Source organism: Hibiscus syriacus, unplaced genomic scaffold, assembly GCF_006381635.1.
Source record: "Hibiscus syriacus cultivar Baekdansim isolate YM2019G1 unplaced genomic scaffold, ASM638163v2 tig00110833_pilon, whole genome shotgun sequence".
Lineage (NCBI taxonomy): Eukaryota > Viridiplantae > Streptophyta > Magnoliopsida > Malvales > Malvaceae > Hibiscus > Hibiscus syriacus.
In genome coordinates, this window is record NW_024062884.1 from 1,146,557 (window position 1) to 1,170,394 (window position 23,838).

Sequence of the window (23,838 nt, forward strand, 5' to 3'; positions counted from 1 at the left end):
TCCAAACACAAAACCATCATAAACCAAAAGAACCAAAATTTCAATTATCCGTGAATCTGACTGCAAGAAGAGACGAGATGAGGTATCATGGACCAACTCATTGAAGATAATTTCGAGTGATTAGGGCATACTCAAAGAAGAAGGGGAAAGTGATTGATTGAAATAAATATATCATGCATTAATTACATTTTTCATGTAAATAAAGTTAATCTTGAATATTCATCCCCCTGGAGATACCTCTTTTTACAAAGGTTTCTGTGTATAAGATGATGAATGGCATTGTTTCATTTATCCTTTAATATATATATATATATATATATATCCTTTGTTGTCCTCATTTGAGCCTGAATAATGTTTCTTCTAATTCAACCCTAACCAAGGATCACCCTCTACATTAGATAGGCAAGATAAAGGATATTGGCTCACAAGAATAAAGATTGTCAATACAGTTTTATTATGAAGACAAGTTTCCATGAAGTCATGAAAGTTTTGAACTACAAAGTATGTCAAATACAGAGTGCTTGAAGATCAATCCAATCAAGAATAATAGAAAACCTCCAAAATGCCAAAGGAAAAGGAGGTGCTCAAAGCAATTGAAGTATTATACTCATCCAACAAAGAAAAAAGAAAAAAAAAAAAGGAAAATTGAATCAAGATGGGTGACTTATTGAGCCTCAAGTTACAAGGTTGATCAAGTACAAACAAGAAGAGCAAGAAATGCTGGAGATATGAGAAAATGGAAATGAATCCAAAAATTTGGCAGTCTAGAGGGATCCAGATGATGGAAAAATCCCCAACAAAGCAGATCCAAGTTAAGCAAGGCAAGGTGATGGCATCAGAATGAATGGATCCTTGGTTTGATTACCCTTAAACACTTATTTGGGCCTTTTTATCCCTTTCTTTCGTAACCATAAGCCATGGCATACGTTACGTACCTGAAAAGTCCATTCTAATCATACATGGATTTCTAAGTAAAAGATGATATCTTTAGAATTCATTCCGCCTTCCAAGATTGGTTTTTATTTACAAAAATTGTTTTTTTTAAAAAATCTTTAATGCATGATATGAAAAATGATAAAGGGGGTTCAAGATGTAAATTTTTAAATAACATCTTGAAACCAAAGGAGGATTCAAGTTGAAAACTTGAAAAGGCGGCTCGAATATTGAATGGTGCAACAACGACATAAGAGACGATCTTAAGCTCTTAATGAAGCACCGCACATCTCAAAAACGTTCCTGAGATTCTGGAAACGAGAAGCATCTCTACAAGATGAACATAACAACCATTTCTTCAAGTTAGTGTAAGCCGAAGCGACATACTGAACCAACTTGAAAGAACCTACTTTACCAAAATCAACCTACACCTCAAATCAGTCAATAATTTTGACACTTGCCATAGGATTATGATTTTTGAATGATTTAAAAGTGTAGTTGATTTATTTGATAGTCACTAAACTCATTGTTTATGTTTCGATTATATTGTGAACCTAAGAAGGGCAATACTTTGTAAAAGTCTTTCATTCTTCAATAAACAAAGGAGGAAAAAACATTTTCAAACAGGACAGTCTCAAATGAGAAAGGTCCTTGAAGCAATTGTTGTTTATTCTACCTCTGTAGTAGAAAAAGAATGAACGAGGCCAGAATAATGAAGCACTTCACATTTCTGAAGGCAAGTGGTCCAAGAAGCCAGAAAGTCTGGATAATTGAACTTGTGACACTCCCCTATGACATTATTATCAACTCATCAAGAAAGATTATCTCATGCTGAGGGCGATAAGCATCACCAGACAGATTATTTTCCCAAACCATCAATTCATGTTCTCTAGAAGATTACATCATAAAGCCAGGAACAAGTCACTACATGCACTCTGGTTATACTATGATGCTGGCTCAAGTCTTGATACATCATTGCTGCTTTTTCCATGCTGATCATTTGCCAGGATTATATCCATTAGGTCCTTCAGAAAATTGCTGAACTTGAAATTGAGAACTTATGGCACAGAATAAGACATTGAAAAATTCTACACTTATAGACCTTTCCATGGTTCGGGAAGAGTGAGATATTGCATTGCATATTTTGGAGCAGCAGAAGAGACAATCGTTGTAGCAATCATTGCAAGAAAATGCACCAACAAAAATCTTCAGTTCATCTTGATGATGTTTATTTCTTCCAGTAAGGTTGTTACACTGGATGCCACTGACAACAAGGTTGAATCCTCCAAATCTACTCATCAATTGCTCCAACCGATCATCATTCAGTTCTTGCACATCTGTTTTCAAAAGTATGCCAAGACAGTAAAAGGCAACTTCTGCATCATTGATCCCAGAGAAAAGAGACGGGACATTGATACCACCATGGAACATGTCTCTATACAGATCCTTGTGTATGGTTTTTAGGGAAACCTAAAAGCATTTCCACCTCATCAGATTCAAGTGGAACAATTTTATTCTTTTCAACCCATACCAGATTCCATTTTCAGCACTCATCAAGAACATACTTCTGGACACTCGAAGTTGGCTCATTGTCGTAAGCTTCAAGAGCCTTACAGATCCTTTCTGTCAATTTGGCACTTCCTGTACATGTTTATAAACAGTTCAACTTCGTTCTTGGATCCCATGAAGGCCATCATTTCTTTGTCAATAGAAAAGCATCAGCACATGGAGGAAGCAGAATAAGAGAAAATCTGTTCTCAATTGGCAGAATTATGAATATAGCCCTTTTCAGTATAGTAGCATGAAAATGCTTCGAATCTACAAAATCTGGCTCTACATCGAATAAGTACTGTGATATTCCAGTCCAAACATTAACTGGAACAAGTGCCATGTGCTCATAGTAGAAATAAGAAGACTCAATAGCATCTTCTGGAAGTGTTCTTTGAGTTATCTGATCTGGTTTGGTATGAACCCCAAAAACCAATCATTGGATTTTAAAGATGAATTTGCTCATAGTAGAAATAAGAAGACTCAATAGCATCTTCTGGAAGTGTTCTTTGAGTTATCTGATCTGGTTTGGTATGAACCCCAAAACCAATCATTGGATTTAAAAGATGAATTTGCTCATAGTAGAAATAAGGAGACCCAATAGCATCTTCTGGAAGTGTTCTTTGAGTTATCTGATCTGATTCGGTAGGAACCCCAGAACCGATCATTGGAATTAAAAGATGAACTGCATGATCATCTTCATTAAGAAGCTTCTTTTCAAGCTTCCTCTGCTTCTTCCTTTTCCACAAATCATAGCCCAAGTTTCGCCTTTGCTTGTAATTGGGATCATTGCATAATGGCTTCCTACCTTTTACCAGAAGAAGTGCATCAGCAGTCTTAGTCATTTGAGCAGCGCATATAAAATCTGTCAACTTTGCAATTGATGAATCTGAACCACATCTCTCCATGGTTATTGAAGCTTCAGCCTCTGAGAATCCCATTTTTGTCAAGTATAACAGTTTACTCTCCTCATCAGAATCAGAATACAGGATTTCCTCGGTATCAGAAGAACTATCAATATCTGTGAAATCATCCTGAAAAATCACTTCATAATCAGATGAGTTGTTATCAGAATTAACATGTTGCATGGGTACGGATTTTTGATGAGCCTGTACCACTGTATATGTAATCTTGCCATTGCATCAGATTACTACTCGCATAAATTGGTTTCTTTCCCCACAGAAAAGTATATTTCAGAGATGGCTTTCACTGAAAGATGATAAGCCACTGTGTCAGCCTTGAATGGATTACCAAGCTATTTTTACTTCACTGTCTGACTAAATCTCTCCAGATACAGAAAATGGTCACCTCATTCAGAAAACACATATCTCAGACGTTTCTGTTAGAATGATTGAATACTTCTTAAAGTTTATGACAACATAAAGAGAATTTCTCCAGTTACTTGACAACATTGCTGTTCAGTAACATCAGAATGAGAGCATTCAAGATAAACAGATTTGGGGCACGAATAAATCCACAAGTACCTACAACAGTGCATTGTCAAAATTAGACCTCAAGAGGATCATGATATTCCAGTCAAACAAACATTAAGAGTAAATCAGAAGCAGAATATTGGGGCATCTCGAAAGCCCATTTCAGATAGAAATGTTTCATGTGGGACATCTTGAGGGCTCATTTCCACCAGAAATAGAATATTTGGGCATTTTGAAGGCTCACAACAATATGAATATTTAGGCATTCTTGGAGGCTCATCTCAACAAGAAGTAATGTTGAACATACTTTTGGCATCTGTATCAGCAAATGTTGGGGCATTTTAAAGGTTCCTTCAGACAGATCAATGTGGGGCATTTTGAAGGCTCACAACAATATGAATATTTGGGCATTCTTGGAGGCTCATCTCAACAAGAAGTAATGTTGAACATACTTTTGGCATCTGTATCAGCAAATGTTGGGACATTTTAAAGGTTCTTTCAGACAGATCCATATGGGGCATTTTGAAGGCTCAGATTAACAAGAAGCAAATGTTGGGGCATGCTGAAAGTTCATTTCAATCAGAATCAAGAATGTCGATGCATTATGCACGCTTGTATTACCCATGTTGGGGCATGCTGAAGGCCCACATCATCATCTGTCAAGATCATTGACTTGAACAGATATTTCCAATGAGACAGAAAGTGTGTTCTTTGATAAACTACATTACGGTTTCATGAATAAAGATGATCCCCAGGCAGACTACTCGATCCAGGGTTCAGTTCCTCAAGATCTCAGCATTGAATTTGGCCTTCTGTGTGTCGGTGATAATTGAAAATATTTCTTTGAGATTCCTAGCAAATAGTTTCAACCATACTATTGAGATTCTGAAGCTATTTTTCACATCAGTTTTTGCTTCCTTGATGACATTGAAAAGGGAGACTCGACTCTCACTTATATTACTGTTATTCCCGTTGTTATTTGGGATCATCATTGCTAGCCAAGATGAACTGAGTTTTTATCTATTTTGGTTTTATCATTTGTATTTCATCCCCAGCTGCAAAAAAATTCCATGGATATCTTTCTGTACATTGATCCTACAGTTGATGTGTTTCTACTTCCTACAAAGATCATTATAGAAGAAAATGTGATCAGTATCACATTTATCTTTGCCCGAGATGATATCAAGATCAGTTAGTGTCTCCTATTCAATTCGACACCAGCATATCTTGTGAATTTGACCAACTTTTTGGTCATACCAACATTACACTTGAATCCTCATTGAGTTTTGTTCTCAAGTGGTCTTGTGACGTTATTCAAAGGCTTTGAACATTAGGCAAAGAGCTTAAATGATTGAGAAATCTTGACAGAAGCCACAGTAAAGGATGAATGTGTTGTCAAATGTTTTACGAACATCTGAACAGAAACCACAGGAAAGGATGAATGTGTTGTCAAATGTTTTACGAACATCTGAACAGAAGCCACAGGAAAGGATGAATGTGTTGTCAAATGCTACTTGACCAATAATCCAAGCAGAAACCACAGGAAAAGATGAATGTATTGTCAAATGTTTTACGAACCAGTGATTATGGTGCTGAACCAATGTTGTAATCATATGGTTTCTATTTATTGATCCAAGATGAAGTTTGTCTTCTTCAACCCCAAGATTAGAAGTGAGATATAATGAAGATTTCTTTCCAAGGAAAGTTGAAATTTTAACAATAAGAAACTAGTGGGGTCAACTAAGGTTGAATTACAGGTTGTTGTTAAGCATCTCAACATGATATTGGTCCAAGTTGCCTTATTCGAGATCTGATTATATGTGGAGACATGAAAGGAATTGGAATAAATCTTCCTTGTGATGTGTTTCAAGAGTCAAATTAGAACAAACTCTACTCTCCTAATTAATCCCTGCTGAGTCAGATGATAGATTCTCTTTTCAAAGATGAAAGCTTTATGGGATTTTTACACAAGTCCAAGCAAAGAAAGTTGGTTTTATCCAAGACAAGATGGGGCATCAAAGTCATAGCTTTGACTACGACAAGAGTTCCACAGGTGAAACATTTCTTCTAAGACTTTTATGAAGCAAAGAAGACAGCAAAGATACAAGTTGATCAGATGATTCTGCATGAATGCAAGCTTGATAGCATAAGTTTCTACACTGATATCTAGAGGTAATCCTGGCAATAAATGATGAAGTGAAGGAAGACCAAGTTCACCACTTTAAAGTCAAATAAAGATTGCATCAACATTCATGCATTCATAAGAACATCATTTGCACAATAGACAATGCATTACATTGATACATCTGAGTGCATTCAAAAATGAAGTTACAGATCTTCGGAAGAACAAGAAGATTCATGGTAAGAAATACCTTACAAGAAGAAGGTATTCAAAACCGTAAATACAGGAATCATACAAATATCTGAAGAATAGATGGACGTAATCCACAAAAATGAGCATTATTTTGAGATTGGGGCATGTTACCCAATCAACATGTTATTTTGAAAAATAATGAGAAAACGATTTCCATAGTTTCTCATTCAATCTTTTCTAAAAATGAAATTGTTGAAAAGTAAAAAAACGATTTCCTTAGTTTTTTTTACTTAGTAAACTATTTCCCCCATCTGTAAGTCCTTCAGTGCATGATGTTTCCAAAAAGCCTTCGGGAGCTTTTTGATGTTTTCAAAGCCTCAGGGTCATCTGTAAGTCCTTCAGTGCATGATGTTTCCAAAAAGCCTTCGGGAGCTTTTTGATGTTTTCAAAGCCTTCGGGTCATCTGTAAGTCCTTCAGTGCATGATGTTTCCAAAAAGCCTTCGGGAGCTTTTTGATGTTTACAAAAGCCTTAGGGTCATCTGTAAGTCCTTCAGTGCATGATGTTTCCAAAAAGCCTTCGGGAGCTTTTTGATGTTTTCAAAGCCTTCGGGTCATCTGTAAGTCCTTCAGTGCATGATGTTTCCAAAAAGCCTTCGGGAGCTTTTTGATGTTTTCAAAGCCTTCGGGTCATCTGTAAGTCCTTCAGTGCATGATGTTTCCAAAAAGCCTTCGGGAGCTTTTTGATATTTTCAAAGCCTTCGGGTCATCTGTAAGTCCTTCAGTGCATGATGTTTCCAAAAAGCCTTCGGGAGCTTTTTGATGTTTACAAAAGCCTTAGGGTCATCTGTAAGTCCTTCAGTGCATGATGTTTCCAAAAAGCCTTCGGGAGCTTTTTGATGTTTTCAAAGCCTTCGGGTCATCTGTAAGTCCTTCAGTGCATGATGTTTTCAACATTTCCATCCTGCTCAAACAAAAGCCAAATGAAAAAATTATTGTCTTTTTCGTCTTTGCTCTATTCTTGTTAACACAAGGATGAGCAAAGAGGGGCAGCTGTAGACATCAATTTTTTTTATTTAAAATTATTATTATTAAAATTATTATTATTAGTATTATTATTAGTATTAGTATTATTATTATATAATAATAATTATTATTATTATTATTATTTATTATTAATATTATATATTATTATTATTTAATAAATAATTACAAAACTGGAAGCCCATTTACAAGCCTAAATACCAGGCCCAACCAGAACCGACCCATACCCAAATGGAAACCCTAAACTGATTTAGGGTTTCAGCTAGGGTTTTCAAACCCTAGCCCCCAGCCGCCGTCAACATCATCAGCCATTGGATCTGGCAAGATCCAACGGCCCAAAAGAGTTCCAGATGGGAAACCCTAGGGTTTCTAACCCTAGCAGCCAGCCATTTCTAGATGCTTCCAGCCGCCTCCGATGAGTCCAGGTGGTCCAACAGCTGCTGCCGACACTCCAGAACGTCACGAAGCTACCCACGTTGAGCCCTATGGTGAGTCACCACCATAGCTATGGTGACTCACCGGGCCTTTCATCTCTGGAACCGGTCCAACGAGAGCCTCGGTGGTAGCTATAAAAGCCACCCCACCTGCAAGAAAGAGAACAGACAGCCACAGAGAGCAACGGAGTACAACAGAGAAACAAACGAAGAGATAAAAAAAATGAGAGATACGAACAACAACCAACAACCAGACCAAAACAGAAACGAAGAGAAGAAGAGAAACTTACCCTTGAAGCTTCGCTCATTGCCGGAAATCCCGAGCGTCACCGGAGTCTCATTTTTCGAAGGTAAAAAATTAGATCTACATGAATCTAAGGGTTTTTAGGGAAAACAAAGACCGGAAGCGGTCTTAGAGCGTTTAGATCTATATTTTAGGTAAATTTGGGAATTTCCGGCCACCGGAGGCGGTGGCCGGCGGGGGGACTTGCGGCGGATCATGGTTGCCGGCCGGTGGTCAGCTCTCTCTCTCCGGGGAAGAGTTTAGAGAGAGCAGAGAGAATTTTCTCTCTCAGAGAAAGAAAGAAAAGAAAGAAATGAGGAAGATGGCATGTATGGTCGGCCATTCGGGGTATTTAAACCCCTCTCCGAACGACGTCGTTTTGGGGGAGGGGTGTGTGTGTAATTTCCATCATGGGTAAACCCTTTCCGCAGTCACTCCGAGTTTGTAACATTACAAATTAGTCACTAAAAGCAAGTTTTGATTCTTTTAATTATGTCATTCAATTTTATTTTATTACATTTTAGTCATTATCAGTTTATATATATATTTAGGGTAAATAACTGATTTAGTACCTTATAATTTTATTAACATTTCCGATTAATTAAATAAGACTAAATTACATTTTTAGCACTTAAAGTTTTTATTTATTCGAGATAGAGCCTTTAAACTTTGATAAATTTTATTTTAATCACTGATTAATTAATTAAGGATTAATTACACTATTAGTAATTTTATTTTATGATGATTCAAGTTATGTTCATTATTTTAAATAATTTTACATTTATTATTATTTTATTTATTTTTAGTCATAGTTTAGTTATATTTTAACTTAATTTTTATTATTTTAATATATTTTAAATCATTACTTTAATTATTGTTTTACTATATTATAAATATATATATTATTTATTTATTAATGTTTATTTATTTTCCATATTAAAGAAAAGGGCAGTCTTAATACAACTGGATGTCCTATTCTGGTATTTTAAAACTAATTATTATAAAAATTATAATTTAGTTTTATTACATTTTTATTTATTAATATAGAAGAAAAGAGCTGTCTTAAGGTACCTAGAAGCCCTTTTCTGATATTTCTAAATAAATAAATATCTTATTTATATATATTAATATATTTTCTTAAAATTATAAATTTGAAATAAAAGGATTATGAATTAAATATATTCGAAATTTTTTTCTAATAATAGAGACAATTTATAGTTAATAAAGTACCAATTTTGGGCGTTGTAGGGGTGCTAATCCTTCCCTAAACGTAACCGACCACGAATCCCTTTTTATTAATAAAAAGAACGAATTTTTGGTTATAAATGCAGATCAGTTCATTTTTTAATTGATGTTTTCTTAAAACTCCTTTAAAAAATAATTTTTAAGTATTCGACCTACCTGACCCAAAAGGCCGATGGCGACTCCCAAATTATTTTCAAAATTATTTATTCACACCAATTTCCCCGCCAATTATAATATTTCGTGCCCGGACGAAAACCGGTTACGACAATTGGGATTTAGTATTCTTATTTGAATATTATTAATCTAAAAAAACAAATTACTTCTACAAGTTAGAATAAAAACTTGAGACCCCAAAATCTCTCATTTCGATTTTCATACAATCTATCGATTATCATTGACTGTCTTTGCTATAGTCGAACGGTTATCCATTCGTCGTCAGACTTCATTCAATCCCTTTAAATTCATACAATTTTAATTATATATTAATAAAATAAAAAATATAATGTCACAAAATATTATTAATAAAATAAATTAGAGTGGTTAAAACATGAGCAATTTGAAAGTTGAGTACTTAAATTGAAAACTTTTAAACATTAATGACCAAAATAAGAGTGAAAATATAGTTAAGTGATGAATGATGTAATTTACCTATAAAAAATGTCACGTGCAAAAGATTCGTTAAATTTTTAACGACGAGGTACTAAAATTAAACAAAAACTAAGCTTTAGGTATGATTTTGAAAAAATTTGAAAGTTTAGGTACTAAAATAGACCAAAACTGATAGTTTAGGTATTAAATATATAGCTTATCCAAATTATAATATTATATGTTCCACCCTATAAAATATTGAGTAAATTATGTGTTTAGTACATAAACTGTCAATTTTGATTTATTTTAGTACTTAAACTTAAAAAAAAATCAAAATCATACCAAAAATTTAGTTTTTTTATTTTAGTATCATTGTTCAAAATTTAACGTTAATTTTTGATTTTTTTTTGAAAGTTTAGGTACTAAAACGGACCAAAACTGATAATTTAGGTGTTAAACGCGTTAAACTTTTAATGTTGGATACTAAAAAAAAACTAAATGATATGTACGGTCTTAAAAAATTAGAAGTTTAGGTATTAAAACATATCAAAATTAATAGTTTAGATACTAAATACGTAATTTATCCTAAAATATCTTCGGATGATTGGGAATCGCCAAACAACTTGCGTGTCAAACTTTCTTTTTCTCTTTTTGTTTGATTGTTTCTTACATTATCGGGTCATGCACATGTGATATATGGTTCAAACATCCAAGAGTTGGTCCCCAAGTGCTATCAAGGACTTGGTCTCCAAGTAATTATGGCCGTATAAGGTTGACTATCGGTGGTCTTTAAGAGCACCGCCCCCACACATTTTTGCTCACAATTCACTTTCAAAACTCAGGCCCGTCATGGCTGAATGCCACTTTGTGCTGTTCCCTTTCATGGCTCAAGGCCACCTGCTCCCCATGGTAGACATCGGTCGACTGTTGGCACAGCACGGCGTGATCGTCACTATTGTTACGACGCCTCTCAATGCGGGCAGAGTCGAGAAGTCGATCTCCCGAGCCAACTAATCGGGGCACCCTATCCGTGTTTCGCAACTCCGGTTTCCCGGAAAAGAAGTGGGATTACCAGACGGGGCTGAGAACATAGACATGCTGCATTCCATGGATGACATGTTGAAATTCTACGCTGCAATAAACAAGATGGAAGATGCAGCACAGAGCTTGTTCGGGGAGCAAACACCACGCCCCACTTGCATCATTTCGGACATGATCCTCTACAATACGCACAAAATTGCTGCCAGGTTCCGAGTTCCGAGGATCTCGTTCCATGGGTTTTGTTGCTTCGCCCTTCTTTGTGCGCACAATGTGAAGTCCTCCAAGATACTTGAGGAAGTAAAATCTGATTCTGAATACTTCACGGTGCCAGGCATGCCTCACAAGGTCTAATTCACCGAAGCACAGGTTCCCCTAGTTAAGGTCCCCGTTGGTCCCTGGGAGGAAATCTAACTACCGATATTCGAAGCCGACCTAGTATCGTATGGGGTTGTCATAAACACCTTCGAGGAGCTTGAATCGGCTTATGTCGACGAGTATCGGAAGGTTAAGAAAGCTTGGTGTATCGGTCCGGTTTCCCTTAGCCACAAAGATGAGTCAGATAAGGCCGGAAGAGGTAACAAAGCTTCGATCAATGAGCAGCAGTGTATGCAATGGCTTGATTCACAATAAACAAACTCTGTCATCTATGCATGCCTTGGAAGCTTCGGCTCCGTAAAATATCCAGAGCTGATCGAGTTGGGTTTGGGGTTAGAGACATCGAACAAGCCGTTCATTTGGGTCCTAAGAGGAAACGACACGACGTCGAACGAAGTGGAGACATGGATTAAAGAGGACGGATTCGAGGAGAGAACGAAAGGAAGAGGGCTTGTAGTTAAGGGATGGGCTCCCCAAGTACTCATTTTGTCACACCCTGCAGTCGGAGGCTTCCTAACACATTGCGGGTGGAATTCGACGATCGAAGGCGTTTCCGCAGGCATCCCATTGATAACGTTCCCGCTCGGCGCAGACCAATTTTGCAACGAGAAACTCGTAGTACAAATACTTAAAATCGGAGTCAGCCTCAGAGCCGACATACCGACGGCCATTTATACCGAGAAATATGGGTTCAAGTTGAAGAAGGAACAAGTTCAAAATGCAATACACCAATTGATGGACGAAGGAGATGAAGGAATAGAGAGAAGAAAACGAGCCAAAGAGTTTGGAGTTATGGCGAAGAAAGCTGCTGAAGTGGGAGGCTCTTCTTACCTTAACATGACTATGATAATCCAAGATATCATCCATCAAACTCACAAAATAGGTTCGGATTTTAGGTTAGATGAGAATTAAAAGTGGTTCATTTATACATGAAATATGTCATTAAATAAGTATTATAATAGGTTCGAGTACCAATGACTATATTAAAATAATTAAATATTCATTATCTAATATCCGAGAATATTTAAAACATATATTATTTTAAAAAAAATAATCATTATAATTATATTTTTGTCATCTTTTTCCATTATCAACTATGTCAATCAAGAATCCTTTTGTACTTTCTTACAATTATCAAATATATTTTGAGTTAGGTATGGTAAAGATTAACGACATCATTTTTTGGGCAAAGTACACAAATGGTCTCTTAATTATAGAGTATTAGGTTATTAAGTCCATCAACTATTAAAAAATTATAAAATAGTCCTCTAACTATATAATATTATTTTGTTAAATCTTTTGACAATTAAAAATTACAAAATAGTTATCTGACTATTCATTTTATTCCAAACTCAACATTTTGCGTTAATAGGTTGACAATTATCTAAGTTATACGTTAACATGATGATTGAGATATAATATTCTTTTGAAATTATGGGATAAGATTTTATCATATTACAGTCAGCATGTTAAAGTTCAACTATCAATTTTTTAACGGAAAATGACAAGTTTGGAACATAATGAATTGTCGAGTGATCAATTTGTAACTTTTAACAGTCAAGAGACTCAACAAAGCAACACTTTATAATCAGAAGACCGTTTTATAACTTTTAATATTCAAAGAAATTAATAAAATAATATTTATTTTTTAGGTTTCTAATTTTTTTTTTGCTCAAAGTCAATGTCAAACATTTTTAACGTTATTCTTTTAAGTGTTTACGTTATAACGATCGGTAAAAAATATCGTTATCTAACACGTTATATAAGATTTAGTCACTTTCATTTTGATTTAATTAAGATGTGGCCGCTGATAATTAATTGTTGTTAGACCTTTAATGAATTATTGACGTGACATAATAAATTTATAAAATTAAAAAGGTAAATTACATAAATGGTCACTAATGTTTGAGTAAGTTTTTATTTTCCCCACTAAAGTTTTAAAAGTAAAAAATTGGTCACTAAACCATGAAATTGGTCCTTGAACAATAATTTTATATATAATTTACCCCAAAACTTTTTATACTTTAAATTTTAAAAATAAAAACTAGAAATTATTATTATTTTTTGACATAAATCAATCAGTATTCCAAATAAACAAAAAATTAGAAAGCTTTTGGAATAAGTTAGACAAATAAAATTTGTTAGTTTTGAAACTTCAATAGGAAAAACATAAACTTACTCAAATATTAGTAACCATTTGTGTAATTTATCCTTTTTAATTTTATAAATTCATTGTGCTACGTCAGAAACATTAGACATCGGTCTAATGTTTAGATACTAAAATGAAAAAATCTGAACGATATGTATGGTCTTAAAAAATAAAAAGTTTAGGTACTAAAACATATCAAAACTAATAGTTTAGATACTAAATAGGTAATTTATCCTAAAATATTTTTTTTCAGAAATAACAATTAAAAGTTTATTTAAAATATTTATTTTTATTTTTAAATAAAATCTTAAAAAATATAAACATGACGCATGTCAGTTAATGGTCGAATTTAACGGTAATCATGGTGTAGACACATAAAAGTGTAACGAAGAAAATGATAGACACTTACTTCGAACGAAAAATTCTTTGGAGATCTATTATTAGCAAAGGTATAATTTAAATACTTATTTTTACTTTAAGCTTATACGATATATTATATTTAAAATTATTAAAATTTATTTAAATTACTTAAAATCAATTGTTTGGCTTTATATCATTTAGTATATATAATATTAAATAATTAATATTAGATTAATTTATTATTTTTATATTGTGAAAGATGATGTGTCTTCCTATTATTGGTGGCATATGATGCATTCTAAATTACACTAGAACTGAAGGTGCCAAAAATGTACGAGAACCACACTAAACAAGTTGGAAGTAGGATCCAATGCATCCATTATTGACTGAACCGCTAGTGGTGATGTAGGTTTTGTCTGAGCACGTGATTATTCTTAAATTCGAATTTTTTATATTAATTACTTATTTTTATTGATGTTATGTATTTTAAAACTTTATTTATATTCCTCTCATATAAAAATTATGGACCACAAGTGCTATCAAACATCCAAAGGTTGGACCCCAAGTGCTATCAAGGACTTGGTCTCCAAGTAATTTTGGCCGTATAAGGTTGTGGTCTTTAAGAGCACCGCCCCCACATTTTTGCTCACAATTCACTTTCACAACTCAGGCCCGTCATGGCTGAATGCCACTTCGGCTGAATGCGGATTCCTATACATGGTTCAAACATCAAATACTTGGACCCCAAGTGCTGTCAAGTACTGAATTTGAACCTTCCAGGACTTGGTCTCCAAGTAATAATTGTTTTATGGCCGTGTAATGTCGATTCTTTGATGTCCTAAAGAGCACCGCCCTATCTCTTCCACAAACAACATTCACTTTCATACTCCCTGCCATGGCTCAATGCCACTTTGTGTTGTTCCCTTACATGGCTCAAGGCCACTTGATCCCCATGGTAGACATCGGTCGACTCTTGGCACAGCGCGGCATGATCGTCACTATCGTTACGACGCCGCTCAATGCAGGCAGAGTCGAGAAATCGATCTCTCGAGCCTACAAATCGGGGCACCTTATCCGTGTTTCGCAACTCCGGTTTCCCGGAAAAGAAGTGGGATTATCAGACGGGGTCGAGAATATAGACATGCTGCATTCCGTGGAGGATTTCTTCAAATTCTACACTGCAGTAAACAAGATGGAAGATGCAGCACAGAGATTATTCGAGGAGCTAACACCACGCCCCGCTTGTATCATTTCGGACATGAACCTGTACTATACGCACAAAATCGCTACCAGGTTTCGAGTTCCGAGGATCTCGTTCCATGGATTTTGTTGCTTCGCTCTTCTTTGTGTGCACAATGTGAGGTCCTCCAAGATACTTGAGGTGGTAAAATCTGATTCTGAATACTTCACGGTGCCAGGCTTGCCTGAAAAAGTCGAATTCACCGAAGCACAGGTTCCCCTAGTTAAGGTCCCCGTTGGTCCCTGGGAGGAAATCTTCGGACAGATATTCGAAGCCGACCGAGTATCACACGGGGTTGTCATAAACACCTTCGAGGAACTCGAATCGGCTTATGTCGAAGAGTATATGAAGGTTAAGAAAGCTTGGTGTATCGGTCCGGTTTCTCTTAGCCACAAGGACGAGTCGGACAAGGCCGAAAGAGGTAACAGAAGTTCAATCAATGAGCAACAATGTCTGCAGTGGCTTGATTCACAAGATCCAAACTCTGTCATCTATGCATGCCTCGGGAGCATCAGCACTATAAAGTCTCCGGAACTGATCGAGTTGGGTTTAGGCTTGGAGGCATCGAACAAGCCGTTCATTTGGGTCCTAAGAGGAAACGACACAACATCGAACCAAGTGGAGACATGGATGAAAGAGGACGGGTTCGAAGAAAGAACGAGAGGAAGAGGGCTTGTAGTCAAGGGATGGGCTCCCCAAGTACTCATTTTGTCACACCCTGCAATCGGAGGCTTCCTAACACATTGTGGGTGGAATTCGACAATCGAAGGCGTTTCTGCAGGCGTCCCATTGATAACATTGCCGTTCCTCGGAGACCAATTTTGCAACCAGAAACTTGCGGTGCAGATACTGAAAACTGGGGTCAGCCTTGGAGTAGACAAGCCGACGATGTTTGGAGATGAGAAATCTGGGTTCACGTTGAGCAAGGAACAGGTTCAAAATGCAATACACCAATTGATGGACGAAGGAGATGAAGGAATAGAGAGAAGAAAGCGAGCTAAAGAGTTTGGAGTTATGGCGAAGAAGGCTGTTGATATTGAGGGATCTTCTTACTGCAATATTACACTGTTTATCCAAGATATCATCCAACAATCTCAGAAGATGTCCGCTTCATCTATTTAAGCGTAAATTACTTGTCTATTATCTAAACTATCCGTTTGATCTGTTTTAGTATCTAAACTTTTAAATTTTTTTAAAATCATATCTAAAGTTTAGTTTTTATTTATTTATTTTAGTACACGTTTTAAAATTAAACGTTATTTTTTTAAATTGAAAGTTTAGATACTACAACAAGCCAAAATTGATAGTTAAACGTGTTAAAATTTTAACGGGATATTAAAATAAAACAAAAATAAAACATCAAGTGTAATTTTAAAAAAATTAAAAATTTAAATATTAAAATCAGCCAAAACTAACCGTTTAAATACTAAATGTGAAAGATGATGTGTCTTCCTATTTTTGGTGGCATATGATGCATTCTAAATTACACCAGAACTGAAAGTACAAAAAATGTATGAGAACCACACTAAACAAGTTGGAAGTAGGACTTAATGCATCCATTATTGACTGAACCGCTAGTGGGGATGTAGGTTTTGTCTAATTTCGGTTCGTGATTATTCTGAAATTTGAATTTTTTATATTAATAACTTATTTTTATTGATGTTATGTATTTTAAAATTTTATTTATATTCATCTCATATAAAAATTATAGGATAAATTATTCGTTTAATACCTAAACTAATAAATTTTTAATTTTTTAAAATCATTACCTAACATTTAATTTTTATTTCATTTTAGTATTTCATCGTTAAAAACTTAGCGGAACTGCTATAACTTGACACTTTTTTATGGGTAAATTATATCATTCGTCACTCAACTATCTTCTCACCCTATTTTGGTCATTGAAATTTATTTTTTTAATTTAATTACCTAACTTTTAAATTACTCATAATTTATTCGCTCTAACTTCCAAATTTAATTTTTTTATTTTAATAATATATTAATAAAATAATAAAAAAAACATCACAAAAATATTAGTAATATAATAAATTAGAGTTTTTAAAACATGAGCAATTTGAAAGTTGGTTTAAATTGAAAACTTTTAAACATTAATGACCAAAATAAGAGTAAAAAGATAGTTAAGTGATGAATGATATAATTTACCTATAAAAATGTCACGTGCAAAAGATCCGTTAAATTTTTAACGACGAGATGCTAAAATTGAACAAAAACTAAATTTTAGGTATGATTTTGAAAAAAATTGAAAGTTTAAGTACTAAAATAGACCAAAACTGATTGTTTATGTATTAAATATATAGATTATCCAAATTATATTATTATATGTTCCACTCTATAAAGTATTGAGCAAATTATGTGTTTAGTACATAAACTATCAATTTTGGTCTATTTTAGTATCTAAACTTTCAAAAAAAATCAAAATCATACCAAAAATGTAATTTTTTTTATTTTAGTATTCTTGTTCAAAATTTAACATTAAGTTTTGAAAAAAAATGAAAATTTAGGTACTAAAACTGATAAAAACTGGTAATTTAGGTGTTAAACTTTTAACGATGAGGTACTAAAATGAAAAAAAAAACTAAACGATATGTATGATCTTAAAAAATTAGAAATTTAGGTGCTAAAACATATTAAAACTAATAGTCTAGATGCTAAATACGTAATTTATCCTAAAATATCTTCGGATCAGTGATTGGGAATCACGAAACATCTTGCGTGTCAATCTTTCTTTCTCTTTTTGTTTGATTGTTTCTTACATTATGGGGTCATGCAATTGTGATATATGGTCCAAACATCCTAGAGTTGGACCCCCCAAGTAATTATGGCCGTATAAGGTTGACTATTGATGGTCTTTAGGAGCACCGCCCCACACATTTTTTGCTCACAATTCACTTTCACAACTCAGGCCCGTCATGGCTGAATGCCGCTTAGGCTGAATGCGGATTCCTATGCATGGTTCAAACATCAAATACTTGGACCCCAAGTGCTGTCAAGTACTGAATTTGAATCTTCCAGGACTTGGTCTTCAAGTAATAATTATTTTATGGCCCTATAATGTCGATTCGTTGATGTCCATAAGAGCACCGCCCTCTCTCTTCCACAAACAACACATTTTCGCATCCTGCTGCATACAATTCACTTCCATACTCCCTGCCATGGCTCAATGCCACTTTGTGCTGTTCCCTTTCATGGCTCAAGGCCACTTGATCCCCATGGTAGACATCGGTCGACTCTTGGCACAGCGGGGTGTGATCGTCACTATCGTTACGACGCCGCTCAATGCAGGCAGAGTCAAGAAATCGATCTCACGATCCGACAAATCGGGGCACCTTATCCGTGTTTCGCAACTCCGGTTTCCCGGCAATGAAGTGGGATTATCAGACGGGGTCGAGAATATAGACATGCTGCATTCCGTGGAGGATTTCTTCAAATTCTACACTGCAGTAAACAAGATGGAAGATGCAGCACAGAGATTATTCGAGGAGCTAACACCACGCCCCGCTTGTATCATTTCGGACATGAACCTGTACTATACGCACAAAATCGCTACCAGGTTTCGAGTTCCGAGGATCTCGTTCCATGGATTTTGTTGCTTCGCTCTTCTTTGTGTGCACAATGTGAGGTACTCCAAGATACTTGAGGAGGTAAAATCTGATTCTGAATACTTCACGGTGCCAGGCTTGCCTGAAAAAGTCGAATTCACCGAAGCACAAGTTCCCCTAGTTAAGGTCCCCGTTGGTCCCTGGGAGGAAATCTTCGGACAGATATTCGAAGCCGACCGAGTATCACACGGGGTTATCATAAACACCTTCGAGGAGCTCGAATCGGCTTATGTCGAAGAGTATCGGAAGGTTAAGAAAGCTTGGTGTATCGGTCCGGTTTCTCTTAGCCACAAGGACGAGTCGGACAAGGCCGAAAGAGGTAACAGAAGTTCAATCAATGAGCAACAATGTCTGCAGTGGCTTGATTCACAAGATCCAAACTCTGTCATCTATGCATGCCTCGGGACCATCAGCACTATAAAGTCTCCGGAACTGATCGAGTTGGGTTTAGGCTTGGAGGCATCGAACAAGCCGTTCATTTGGGTCCTAAGAGGAAACGACACAACATCGAACCAAGTGGAGACATGGATGAAAGAGGACGGGTTCGAAGAAAGAACGAGAGGAAGAGGGCTTGTAGTCAAGGGATGGGCTCCCCAAGTACTCATTTTGTCACACCCTGCAATCGGAGGCTTCCTAACACATTGTGGGTGGAATTCGACAATCGAAGGCGTTTCTGCAGGCGTCCCATTGATAACATTGCCGTTCCTCGGAGACCAATTTTGCAACCAGAAACTTGCGGTGCAGATACTGAAAACTGGGGTCAGCCTTGGAGTAGACAAGCCGACGATGTTTGGAGATGAGAAATCTGGGTTCGTGTTGAACAAGGAACGGGTTCAAAATGCAATACACCAATTGATGGACGAAGGAGATGAAGGAATAGAGAGAAGAAAGCGAGCTAAAGAGTTTGGAGTTATGGCGAAGAAGGCTGTTGATATTGAGGGATCTTCTTACTGCAATATTACACTGTTTATCCAAGATATCATCCAACAATCTCAGAAGATGTCCGCTTCATCTACTTAAGCGTAAATTACGTGACTAGTATCTAAACTATTAGTTTTGGTATGTTTTAGTATATAAATTTTTAATTTTTTTTAAAATATACATAAAGTTTAGTTTTTAAAATCTAACAATTATCAATAATTTCATTCGTTTATATTCGAACTAGAACACAATATTAATGTAGACATGGAGATAAGAGAACTAGTCTAACAGATTACTCCATGAACAGTTCTAAATGCATTTATAAGTGAATATAATAAAATTTTAAAAATACAACGAGCAAAAGAAGATCTAACTATATGAGACTGCCGACCTTTTTTAATCAGAAAGTGCGTCGTGATGAATACAACGTAAAATACTATACTATCATAACGATAGACGAAATCGTGACATAAAGCAGTTGAACCAAAGTGTCATACTGATAGATAAAATTAAATACTTCAAGAATATACGAAAAGAAAGAAATCAAAATAGATATGATATTTCTTTAGATATAAATCAAAATAAAATAACAGTTTAAAATAAAATTAGAGAATCGCTTTAGAAAATAAAACTAAGCTCCGAATCTTTCACATTTAGAAGGCGGTAATCAATATATTGAATATCAGTAGATAATGGAGTAATGTATTGAATTCTGACCCATTTAAAATACGGCCATACTTAATATTCAATATTAAAGTGTAAGTTTGAGTGATGCAAAACTCGACTTGATTTTTTTAACTCGATTCGAATTGATTTCGAGTTGTAATTTTATAAACTTGACTCCACTCGACTCAAAAAATTTTAAGTTTAAATCGAGTTGTGAAATACAACTAGAATAGTAACTCGAAATTTTTAATAATTAATATATTGATTTTCAAGTTTAAGTCGAGTCTCTCGACTTTATATGTGGTTGACCCTTGTTCCCATATGTAATGGGGTAAGGGGAGGTAAGATAGTAGGCTGCCCCCAACACCAGGTTGAGAGCAATTTCCGTAGGAGACCTCCGAATTATGAAAATGCCCTTCGTGGACTTTATATGATATATATATATATATATATATATATATATGTGTGTGTGTGTGTGCGCGCGCGATTATAAAAAATTAATTAAATTAGAATAAAATAATATCATAATATTATAAATATTCATAATTAAATTTAAACAGAAACTCAAAAATTAGACTGGTTCGACTCGAAAAAATTTCAAGTCAACTTCGAGTTATAAAATATATCGTCAACTCGAATAACTCGAAATTTTTTTACTCAACTCAATCGAACGTTCACCCCTAATTTTCAGTAGTACATTAGAATGTTATTCTTCTTAGGTGATTTAGATTTGAGTAGAGTGGCCTCCCTAATAAAAGAATTATTATTATTCCTTGAAGACCTGTGTTTGAACACCGTAGAGGTCAGGAGTGTAAGCATTCAATGTCGAAAGATTGAGAGTTATATTTAAACAGATACTACCTTGTACTTACTCCATATTAATAAATAAAAAAAACATTAAAAAAGGAACCTAAATACTTTATAATTATATTAGAATCTTAAAAAGCCCAGTAGAATCTGATTCGGCCGGGCCAATTTATTATTCTTTTTAGCTATTTAACCCAAAATATTAATATCGAAGCTCTTCTTAACTCGATCTAAGTTTACTAAAACAACAGATGGTTAAAGTACACGCATGGTAACTAAACTATTTTGTAATATACTTTTTTATCATTAATTTTTTTTAAAAATTACAAAACAAACATTAAATTTTGGCAAAAAGCTATCAGAGGTCTCTTTACATTTGGGGAAAAATCAATGTGGTCCTCATATTATTTTTTCTCTCAACGTGACCTTCAAACTCGGAAAATAAACCCAATGTGACCTTTTGACTAACGTTTTTCTTCGTTGATCGTTACAGTACTAACGTGTCGGTTCACGGTGCTGACGTGGCGGTCCACAGTGTTGATGTGACGATCCATCTGTCATGTTTGAGTTATTAATTTAGTTAGTCTGTCATGTCATCCGTCACGTTAATTTGTCACTCTAAACTGCCACTCAAGGGAGGTGCTTTTCCTAGGATACGCCTTAGGTGGGAGGAGCGTTTCATGCGACGCGCCTTCTCTCCCCTCACCAAAGGCGCATTCCATGTACATTGCCTCCTTCTATCTCTTGAAAAAAAGGGTGTTAGATCGGGTAATAGTTAAAAATAGATGTCTGATAGGGTAAGTTTTTTAAGGAAGGTGATTTTTTGGTCAAAAACACCCCAAACACACGCTTCACAACCACTTGATCAAATAAAATAGTCAAGTCAAGTCAATTTTAATATATAGTTTTTTAAGTAAGTCAATTACAATGTTTAGATATTGAAAAATAATCAAAGCTGTCACGAATCAAATAACTTTCATGGTTTGATGAAATTTTTTTAATTTTAGAGATCCCCAATTCAAGAATTATCGATTGTATGATATTTGAAAGTTCATTACCAAATAGTTTAAAATTTTTAAAATATATACTACCACTTATAAAGACTCTATATTAATGAAAAAAAATGGAAGAGCAAGTGATATTATTACAAAGTAAATAAAATGGTTCAAATTATAATCTTAAGGGTGAGTTACACGCTTATTCACTGAACTTTACTCTTTTTTCTATTTCATTTACCGTACTTTCAATTTTATCACTTTGCTCTCTAAACTTTAGACATTGAGTTTTTTTGCTCACTCTAAGATGATGTGGATTATTTTATTATTTTTCATATGACATGTCATATTTTATTAATATTTTTAATATCAAATATGATTAAAATAAAATAAATTTTAAAATTACAATCATACCCTTAAATTACACCTAAATTCTCAAATTATATCCCAAACCCTAATCCCCAAATTACAACCCCACCCACCATCACACTTGGCAAGTTCACCCTTCCATCGGCGATCACCCTCCCACCAGAGAACGGTCAAGTTCAGCTCTACCCGTCACTCTTTTGTTTATCCTTCGTTGATTAGTACAAATCCAAACCCCAAGCACAACAAAAATTCTAACAAAGAAATCAATGATTCAACACTAAAAGGGAAAAGAAATTACCTAGACTTAATCAATGATTCAACACCTAAAAAGGCCACTGGAGACCATCGAGACGGCCACCGCAACCATCGGCGGCACTTAGCCCTCCCACCTTTGAAACTTGAATGTGGGTTTTTAGGGTTTGGGTGTATTTTTTAATTTTTTAATTTTTTCATTATAATCCTAAATAATATTAAAATATTAATAAAAATATTACATGTCATTCATATGGAAAAATAATAAAATAATCAATGTCATCAAATGAGTGATAAAAAAAGTTCAATGTCTAAAGTTCAGTAAAAGTACGGTGAGTGAAATAAGAGAGAGTAAAGTTCAGTGAGTAAGCGTGTAATTTACCCTAATCTTAATCTTCTACTATGCATAAATTTGGGACATAATTCTTGTATTGTAATTTGGTCCTTATATTTTTATGATATTATTTGTAACAAAAGTTTTAGGGTGATGTTAAAGAAACACTACTAAAAAAGTTGAAAATATACTGATTTTGTTGCATGAAAACATAAAAACTTACACTAATATAACTTTTGTAATGACTTCGAGAAAATAAATATGCTAGGGTAAAGTACATATTTAGTACCTATATTATCACTTTTGTTCTGTTTTAGTATCTAAACTTTTAATTTTTTTAAAGCCATACCTAAAGCATTCATTTTAGCACCCGCCGTTAAAAATATAGGTACTAAAATGAAACAAAAAGTTAATGGCGGGTATTAAAATGAAACAAAAATTAAACATTATATATAATTTTGAAAAAATTGAAAGCTTAAGTACTAAAATGAAAAATGATAGTTTAGGTACTAAACATGTAGTTTACCCATAATGTTATCATTCAAAAAGTTTTTTTTGTTACTTGATTTTTTGATAAAGTTGATCAAAGATATGTCTTTTAATTTTATATATTTTTTACATTATTTATTGGACAAGACATAATATTTAACAAAATACCAATATGAATGATATTTACTGAAAATTTTATGCAAATATGAGAGATTTTGTCTTTGATTTTTTTTAATATTTTTCATAATTACATTTAATTTAATTTTCTCTCCCAAACTTTCCCGCTTTTTACAAGGATATCGAGTAGTTATATAAAGAAATAGGGTAAACTACGCATCTAGTCATTCAATTATCACTTTGGTTTCATTTTGATCACTCAATTCTTTTTTCAAAATCATAT

The 23,838-nt window shown here is 34.6% G+C and overlaps 2 protein-coding genes and 1 pseudogene across 2 annotated transcripts; all 3 read left to right on the top strand.

Moving 5' to 3' along the window:
• Positions 1–898: 898 nt before the first annotated feature.
• On the top strand, positions 899–12,166 carry LOC120143099 (annotated as a pseudogene).
• Positions 12,167–14,625: 2,459 nt separating this feature from the next.
• LOC120143140 (UDP-glycosyltransferase 73C5-like) lies at positions 14,626–16,107 on the top strand. The gene has a single exon (XM_039157537.1). It carries the CDS (start codon positions 14,641–14,643, stop codon positions 16,105–16,107), a length of 1,467 nt encoding a protein of 488 aa, XP_039013468.1. The 5' UTR covers positions 14,626–14,640.
• Positions 16,108–18,119: 2,012 nt separating this feature from the next.
• LOC120143141 (UDP-glycosyltransferase 73C5-like) lies at positions 18,120–19,625 on the top strand. Its single transcript, XM_039157538.1, has one exon. The coding sequence runs from the start codon at positions 18,159–18,161 to the stop codon at positions 19,623–19,625; it is 1,467 nt and encodes a 488-aa protein (XP_039013469.1). The 5' UTR covers positions 18,120–18,158.
• Positions 19,626–23,838: the final 4,213 nt, after the last annotated feature.

Bases quoted from the DNA above. Each gene is read 5' to 3' on its own strand.
- LOC120143140 (XM_039157537.1), top strand. From the start codon at position 14,641: ATGGCTCAATGCCACTTTGTGTTGTTCCCTTACATGGCTCAAGGCCAC.
- LOC120143141 (XM_039157538.1), top strand. From the start codon at position 18,159: ATGGCTCAATGCCACTTTGTGCTGTTCCCTTTCATGGCTCAAGGCCAC.